This window comes from Macrobrachium rosenbergii, chromosome 32 (genome assembly GCF_040412425.1).
Source record: "Macrobrachium rosenbergii isolate ZJJX-2024 chromosome 32, ASM4041242v1, whole genome shotgun sequence".
Taxonomy (NCBI): domain Eukaryota; kingdom Metazoa; phylum Arthropoda; class Malacostraca; order Decapoda; family Palaemonidae; genus Macrobrachium; species Macrobrachium rosenbergii.
The window spans coordinates 4249125-4257915 of NC_089772.1; the positions used below are offsets into that span (position 1 = coordinate 4249125).

General features: G+C 35.9%; 1 protein-coding gene across 2 annotated transcripts in view; it reads right to left on the reverse strand.

Annotated features, from left to right (window-relative positions):
• LOC136855616 (protein turtle homolog B-like) overlaps positions 1-5247 on the reverse strand; it is a 134306-nt gene extending 129059 nt beyond the window's left edge. For both annotated transcript variants that reach the window (XM_067132719.1, XM_067132718.1), the window contains exon 1: positions 4226-5247. In XM_067132719.1, coding sequence (XP_066988820.1) covers positions 4226-4343 — 118 coding nt within the window. In that variant the 5' untranslated portion in view covers positions 4344-5247. The remainder of the gene's footprint in view (positions 1-4225) is intronic.
• Between the last annotated feature and the right edge of the window lie 3544 nt (positions 5248-8791).

Below are 8791 nucleotides of genomic sequence, written 5' to 3' on the forward strand. Positions count from 1 at the left end.
CAGTTCGTTTTGAACAGAAACACACGTATACGAGTATTTACGCATAGGTATATATAGACACACATACATGCATAAACACAAATATACATATATATATATGTATATATATACAGTATTGTTTATATATATATTATATTATATTCCTGATTTCGATTCCAAGCAGGAACAGAACCTATTTCCATCAATTTTCGAGTATTTCCATTGTTCTTTTGTTGAATTAGATGAATTAGGTATCTATTGTTTAGCTGAATGCGGTGGATAGCTGCTTGAGTAAACAAGGACATTTGGCCAGCAACTTTATCCATAATTTCTTGCTTAAATCCGAAGGTTAATACTTTTTTGTATCACTTCATGTTAAGGGGGAAAAAGTATAGGTTATATGTGTGTGTGTGTGTGTAACCTCTTGACATCTCGAATTCTTCACACTTTTTGGATAGGCTTGAGTTTGGAGCTGAGACTTGGAAATGACAAGCGTATCCAAAAAAAAGCTGGGAACGTGAATGCACTGAAATCATTCAGCAATTACGTGAATAGCATCGACATTACTAGAGCACAGCGCCAATCAAATAAAAACACTCTCTTGCATTGTCAATACACTTGCTTCCTCGAGCTGTCTTTAGAATATGAGAGACTTCCATGGTTGATACATGAATCCATCCAGCAAGTTTGTCACTCACATCGATCATTTCGGCAGCCGTGCCAACGAGCAGGACAGGAGAATGCCATCTTCTCCAAGAGGGCAAAGTTACACCAGGCGGGCCACCACAGCTCATAAATACTCAGTCCGGGTGGCTCGGTCTGGTTTAGCAAAAAGCTTGTCAGTCGTTCTTTCTGGTACGAGGATATTGTTTTTATCCTTCGTGGCTATGTGGAATAAACATCGAAGTAAACATCAGTAGGTTGTCCTGATTATTGAAGGTTAGAAGAAGACAGCAATTGAAACTTATTCCCCAAAAGGCTGGAATGAAGGCAACCAATGAAAATGGTAGAACAAATAAATTCCAGTTGCTTAACAGCCCCGACTAAGTCACTGGAAACGTTCCAAGGGCCCGCGCTTGTCAGATTGCGTTATTGTAAACCGACCTGCGGTATTAGTTGAAACGTAATGCAATAATTCAGAGGTAATAACGCAACACTTCTATGTGTGTGTATATATAAATGTATATACAGTATATATATATGTATATATATATACAGTATAATATATATATATATATATATATATATATATATGTGTGTGTCTGTGTGTGTGTGTGCGTATATAGCCTATATACGCATATATATATATATATATATATATATATACATATATATATATATATATATATATATATATATATATATATATATATATATATATATATATATATATATATACACACACAGAGAAAGACAGAAAAAGACTAATGTAATTAGGTATCATTAGCATCACCACCATCACTATTACCAGACCTAACACCATCATCATCACCATAATGAAAAGGAGCAGAACACGCAAAATCAACAACAAATCGTAACAGAGAGCTTCGCCCGAAGAGGAGACATAATCCCATCGCACATCGAAATGACTTATCGATTCGCTCGAGCGCTGGCCTTTGTTGCCCAAATTCGAGCTGGAGGACCCAAGAACTGACGTCATTTCATTTAGTCGTGAGCGATATATCGGTGATCGGAGATGAAGATGATTTCCCTTTGTTTACAATATTAGTTTTGCAAAACGTACATCAAAACGAGACGACCCTGTAACGAGGCTGTAATATCGAGAATTAAAAGCTATAGTAGTGTTAGGAGTATTTGTGTACAAAGTTAAAAACGAAAAGGAGAGACTTTTAACTTTGTACATAAATATTTTTAACACTACCGTGGCTTTTAATTCTCGATAAGTACATTACTATTACAATAAGTACATTTTAGTTTTCTCTAAAAGAAAACTATTGACATGGCTGTTTGTCTGTTCGTCCGCACTTTTTCTGTCCGCCCTCAGATCTTAAAAAGTGCTGAGGCTAGAGGGCTGCAAATTCGTATGTTGATCATCCACCCTCCAATCATCAAAGATACCAAATTGCAGCCCTCTAGCCTCATTAGTTTTTTTTTTATTTTAAGGTTAAAGTGAGCCATGATCGTGCGTCTGTCACCGTTATAGGTGCCAACACAGGCCGCCACCTGGCCTTGGCTGAAAGTTTCTTGGGCAGCGGCTGAGCGTTCCATGGGCCGTGGCTGAAAGTTTCATACAGCATTATACACTGTACAGAAAACTCGATTGCGCTGAAGAAACACCTCGGCGCATATTTTACTTGTTTATTACTTATTCATAAACTGTACATATAATTGTCTACTCACCATTGTAAACGGTATACTTCAATATGCTATTTGTATTCTTCATTTATCCTTATTTCGTCGGCATTTTTGAATATTCGAACATACTGCTTTGCAAAATATTGTACTTCAACCTTTTTTTGCCCTAAACAACAAGGCTAAGCCCTTACTAAGGTATAGAAACTGAAAATTAATGATCTTTCCACACTGGATAAGACAAAAAAAAACCTACTTAAATTATTCGATAAATGCAAAGGAAATCAAATGTTCTTGGAAATACTTCTTAGATTTTTTCCTTGCGGATATCTTTAAACCATTCTCTCTCTCTCTCTCTCTCTCTCTCTCTCTCTCTCTCTCTCTCTCTCTCTCTCTCTCTCTCTCTCTCTCTTGCTACATGCAGGACTATTAACATATGCAATAGATCTTGTACCCTTTCAGCATATATTACGTCTTGATGTCCTATTTTTATTCCTTTAAAAAAGAATAAAGTTTTGGACGATAGCCATTTGTGGAAGCCAGACTTGATAACTTATACACGGGATAGGAGTCAAGGGCATTTTTTCCTTGTAAGATACGTCTCTCTCTCTCTCTCTCTCTCTCTCTCTCTCTCTCTCTCTCTCTCTCTCTCTCTCTCTCTCTTTGTATGTCTGTCTCTTTCTGAAAGGACTTCAACAACTCAAAGAGAGAGAGAGAGAGAGAGACTTACATGTCAAACTTAAAGCGTTTACTTGAAAAAATTACACACTTACTAGGTGAAAACACCCTGTGACACCATTAATTTCACAGTAACACTAAATAAGAAGCAAGTTAAAGAGGAAGAACGGAGTCTGGCTTTCTGTACTGCAAAAAGACAGAGAGAGAGAGAGAGAGAGAGAGAGAGAGAGAGAGAAGAGAGAGAGAGAGAGAGAGAGAGAGAGAGATTTTCAACATCGGAACCTTGATGAGAGAAAGTGGAACAGCTATATAAACATTTGAGCTGGTGACAGAGAGAAAAGCTTTGGTTCCTGTTATGATTGGCCATGTAGTTAGTTTATAATTTATGGTTCTCAGTGTTTGTTGCAATGTAAAAATGAAAGTATTGCAGAGAGAGAGAGAGAGAGAGATCGTAGAAACTTGGTGAGGGATCTATATCGAGAATTTGGATGAATATTTGGGAGAGAGAGAGAGAGAGAGAGAGAGAGAGAGAGAGAGAGAGACCCTAGCAACATTGTGAGAGATGTAAAGATCAAGAATTTGGACGAATATTTAGAGAGGGAGAGAGAGAATATATGCTCTGCTGAAACAGGAAGTGACGTAACCAAACAATGGCAATTTTTTACGCAAGATTTCCCTCTTCTTTTTGCCTATCCTAACGTGCGTTCCGCCTGATGGCATTAGCCAGCGCGCGTCCCTACGCATATACAAAAATCACATGTATCCCTTCCGCTTATCCTACCCTCCCTCAATAATATGTCCCTCAGCCACACTCAAAAGCAAAGCCATAAACTACATTTCCTCCTTTGTACCCTTGGAGGGTTGTGGGAAAAAGGGGGGGCACTTTCTTTGCGGATACTACATACGAATGAATAATGTATTCGGATCACATTCACTGCAATACTGGCATTAACAAGTTTGATTTATGGCGTGAGCGCGTTCCCACAATGCTGTTCCTGTATGCAGTTGTATTCGACTACTACCCTGACTGCTTACATGTTGCAGAGTGGTTCTCACGACCACATAAAATGTATTCAACTTTATGACATCCCTTCTTATTATACCAAATCACTTCAGCTGCATTTCGCTGCATAGCGTTCTCACAACACTGCAAGTTCTCCCAGCTGCATTACATCTACCTGATAAATGACACGATTCTCCAGTACCATTAGCTATATTTTTACTTAAAATTACAGCGCTATATGCTCATACTTACTGTCTTCGATGCCACTGTGAACATTATCAGCAAATGCAAAGTGCTTCGTGGAAACGATCAGGATGTAAATCAGCAGCGTGGAAACTGCGGCGCATCCTTTGTGTGTTAATGAAGACATTCTGGAGTACCAATTTCAGCGTTTTTACACCGGAACGTTAATTATCGTGAGGACGAACCTTTTCACCGAAGCAGAAAAATATCGTGCGTCATACTGGAAAATTTATCGTGTATCGTGGCTTCCCGTTGCCCTTATTTTTTATTTATTTGTTTTTTTCAAAGTTCTGTGGTCGGTTTTATAATTGATTTAATATATTTATATCCTTCTGGTATTTTAGCATTTTACCTCAGCAGGGGAAATCTTCTTGATGTTTGTTTCATTTTCTTCAGTCATCTCCTAAGTGTGTAACACCATTTTAATATTCTGATAGAATCGTCTCCTGGTGGCATATTCGCAACAATCTGTTGGTCGATTTTTTGATAAATTCACGAGAACTGGTCTGTTTGAAAGGAAGTCCAGAAAATGTCATCACAAAAGCCACATCACAGTCTGACCACAGATGAAACGAGACCTGTCACCAGAGTAGAAGTTTTTGAATTTGGGAAATTGTTTGAATTCAACAAAATGTGTCTCCTTCACTTTTGATTGATGGCTGCAGCTTTTTCTTCTTGAAGTTATTTTTAAGAAGGCGGCAAGGTAAAGTTACTGCATTGCAAACAATTTAACACCATTCGTGTTTGTCATCTTAGAAATATTGGCTGATGCACAGGAAGGCCTCGCTCAAATTATTCCTCATAAATATTATTATTAGCATAAATAGCTAATTGTTAACGTTCAAGAACTTTAAAGTTAAGTGTAATGAGGGTTTCGGTGAGGTAACTTTATTGGAACATCCATAATATTTTAATGCGGTAGTCCTAAGTAGCGGAGTCCGAGCACAATATTAAATCCAACGAGACTCTCTCACAACGCAACACCAGAGAGAACGCCGCATACCGTCACGACCACTGACCACCAGACAACTGAGGCAGTCGAAGATCCTGAGAACCATCGTTGGGTTAGGATGGCACGTCTGGCAACCCATACACTGGCGGGCAGAAAGTATCGAATTTATTTGTTTAATGCTTATGTATTAATCTACCTTAATTTATGACACGATTACTGAGCTTCGTTTCCTTTTGTGCAAGAGTGATGTTTGAGGCTCATAGTGTCGGATAGTATCGTATCTTTTTTATTCCTTCAGTCAGAATATTCTGAGCCCAGCAGTGTTCGAAGAAATGCCTTTCATGATATTCAGTTATAATCGGAATTAAGTACAGACAAGATCTTATATGTATAGACGCACATATGCGTGTGAATTTACAATTTATCAGTTGCGTGTATATGTTATGCATTTTCAGTACAAAAACAAATAGTAAATTTATAATGTGAATTATTTAAATTCATGGTTAATTTACACTCACAAACATACACTTAATATATATATATATATATATATATATATATATATATATATATATTATATATAATATATATATGTATGTATGTATGTATGTATGTATGTATGTATGTGTATATACATATGTATATGCATAAATTAGTGGTAGTGCTCCAGACTCGCATTCGCAATGTTCATGCTTTCATCCCGGCTTATCACTTGGTGTTAAGAAAAGGGTAGAAGGTACCAACCTCATCCCTAAATTAATAAGTAGAGGTACTACCTTGTTTTCTCTATGTAAATAGTAAAAACCATATATATGTATATATATTTTTATACTAGCTGACCAACATGGCTCTGCCTAGGATAACTCTGAATGACAACTGATAAACTCTCTCTCTCTCTCTCTCTCTCTCTCTCTCTCTCTCTCTCTCTCTCTCTCTCCATGTCTTTTTCCCTCTTTCTTCTCCCTAACACCCCCTCTACTCTTTCTCTCACTTCCTCTCCCTCTCACTCTCCCTCTGTCAACCCTTCCCAACCCCCAACCCCTTTGGTGCCAGTGATAGTATTCTTATCCAGATAGTAAGTCATAATATGTACTGTATACCGAAATTAGGGATGATAAATTCGTAAAGTCATTAAGTCTACGGGCATAACCAGCCTGTTTCCTTTACGCCTTATCCCCACTGCGCTGATTTCTAGACAGTAAGTCATATGTATACCAAGCTTGGTTGAAATTGCTCAATGCGTTTCAGAGTTATTGTGGCACATACACACATACACATGTAAATACATATATCAAGTTTTTTTATATATATATATATATATATATATATATATATATATATATATATATATATATATATATATAGAGAGAGAGAGAGAGAGAGAGAGAGAGAGAGAGAGAGAGAGAGATGTATATAAATGGACAGATAGACAGATGTATATGAAATATTCACAGAAATAAGGACACCAAGGATAAAACACTGCATTGTTTTAAAGCAATGTTTTGGAAATTATTCTATCCCACCATCAAGTTAAAACAATCAATAAAAAAGAACATTCATAATATATATATATATATATATATATATATATATATATATATATATATATATATACATATACATATACATATACATATACATATACATATACATATGCGTAAGATACATCTACAAAGATGACATTATACACAAGGCACAGAAGATCCAAGCTTTCACAGTTCTTTTTTGTTATCCTACCAGCCCTATCGCTTGTTCATTGCACTCAATCGTGAGAAACTCTTGCTTTATCTCTCAAATCTATTTCTGAATAAGGATGCATTGATACTGTCAGTTTCGTTATATCCAAACACGGCTACCATCGCTCTCTGTCCTCTCTGAATCGAACTTTTTAGTTTTCTTACGGAAACCTAATTAAACCCTTCACTTTTGTCGATGTTTTGAATCCTAAGGTTACCTCAGACTCAACATGGACAGATCAGGTTACCTTGCTCGTATCGGTAAATCAACCTCTAAAAGTGTTTTGATTCGTTTAGACATTCTTTCAATTATTTTCGCTTCACCTTTAGTCCCCCTTTTGATAAAGTTCATTCTAGGGAAATTAAGTGCCTTAACTCCTCCGCGATCTTCTTTTCTCCCTCGCGAGGTAATTGTTCTATCGCGCTGAAGGAAAGGTCCTCCTACGCTCAGTGTGAGTTCGTAGTATCTGTTAGCCCACTTCTTCCCGCATTTGGTATGTAGAAATGAACATTCCTTGGAATGCGCGCTTAGGCACGTCTCTCTCTCTCTCTCTCTCTCTCTCTCTCTCTCTCTCTCTCTCTCTCTCTCTCTCTCTCTCTCTCAACATATATATGACCTTATTAGAGACAGAAATTGTTCTCTGGTGGATTGCAATGGACGACTTGAGGTCGCTGGAGCATAGAGCATTGTGTTGCAACAAACTAGAGTGAATATCCAGGTGTTTTCAGACGCTGTTCTCCCCTCTAGCAGAAAAAAATAATTCTCTGCAAACCATAAGGAGCCCCCGAAGCTGGGAAGCCTGTATTGTGAAGCCTCGTGAAGATATGTGAAAATTTTTGTAGTTAATTCTTCCTTTTATTGGGATTTTTAAAAATCTTTTACTGTAGTCATATATATACATTTATGTATGTATATACATATATAATATGTATATATGTGTACATATTTACATATACATACCTATTTATAATTTTATGCAGACATATATATTCATAAATAACTATATTTTATATTATATATATATATATATATATATAATATATATTTGATGATGTATATCATAGAAATATATATATATATAATATATATATGGTATATATATGTTATATATATATATATTTCTCCTGCCTGATGTACATGTGACACTCACTATTTTGGATTAATATTTTATATTTCTTATATATATATATATGTTTATATCCACTATATATATATATATATATATATAGAATAGAATGAGAGTGCTGTCCTATTCTGGTAACATGCAACCATGGTGATGATGACCGGGGTTAATGGATGTCAGGCAGGGCAGAAGAGAATAAAATGTTGTCCTACCCCAGTGCCAAATCCAAGTCCTTCATTAGAAAATATATATATATATATAATAATGGGAAAAAATATACGTTAAAAACGAAGAAGAATATATATATATAGTTTCCACCTGTTTACATCCCAGCACAGTGCATAATGTATATAAATCATTTGATATTTTTATATAGGTTCTATATATATATAGAATTTATTTATTTATTTATTTATTTATTTATTTATTTATTGAGAATATATGTGTCTGCATAAAATTATAATCCAGTATATTATGTAAATTTTCCTTATATTTATTTATACCGAGTAAATATATTTATTATTTACCCAAATACCTGCAGTTATATGGGCATCTGTGAGCTTCAGCTAGTGTTCAGATTGAGAATGATAGGGTAATGGTTACACCATCACAAAATATTTTTGTGATGGTGTAAATTACTTCATGTCCCTCTCAACACTAGCTGAAGCTCAGCAAACCCATGTAACTACCAGGTATTTGGGCTACAGATCAAACAAGGCTCAGTATAGTGATATAAATCCCAATAACTATATTTACATAGGTA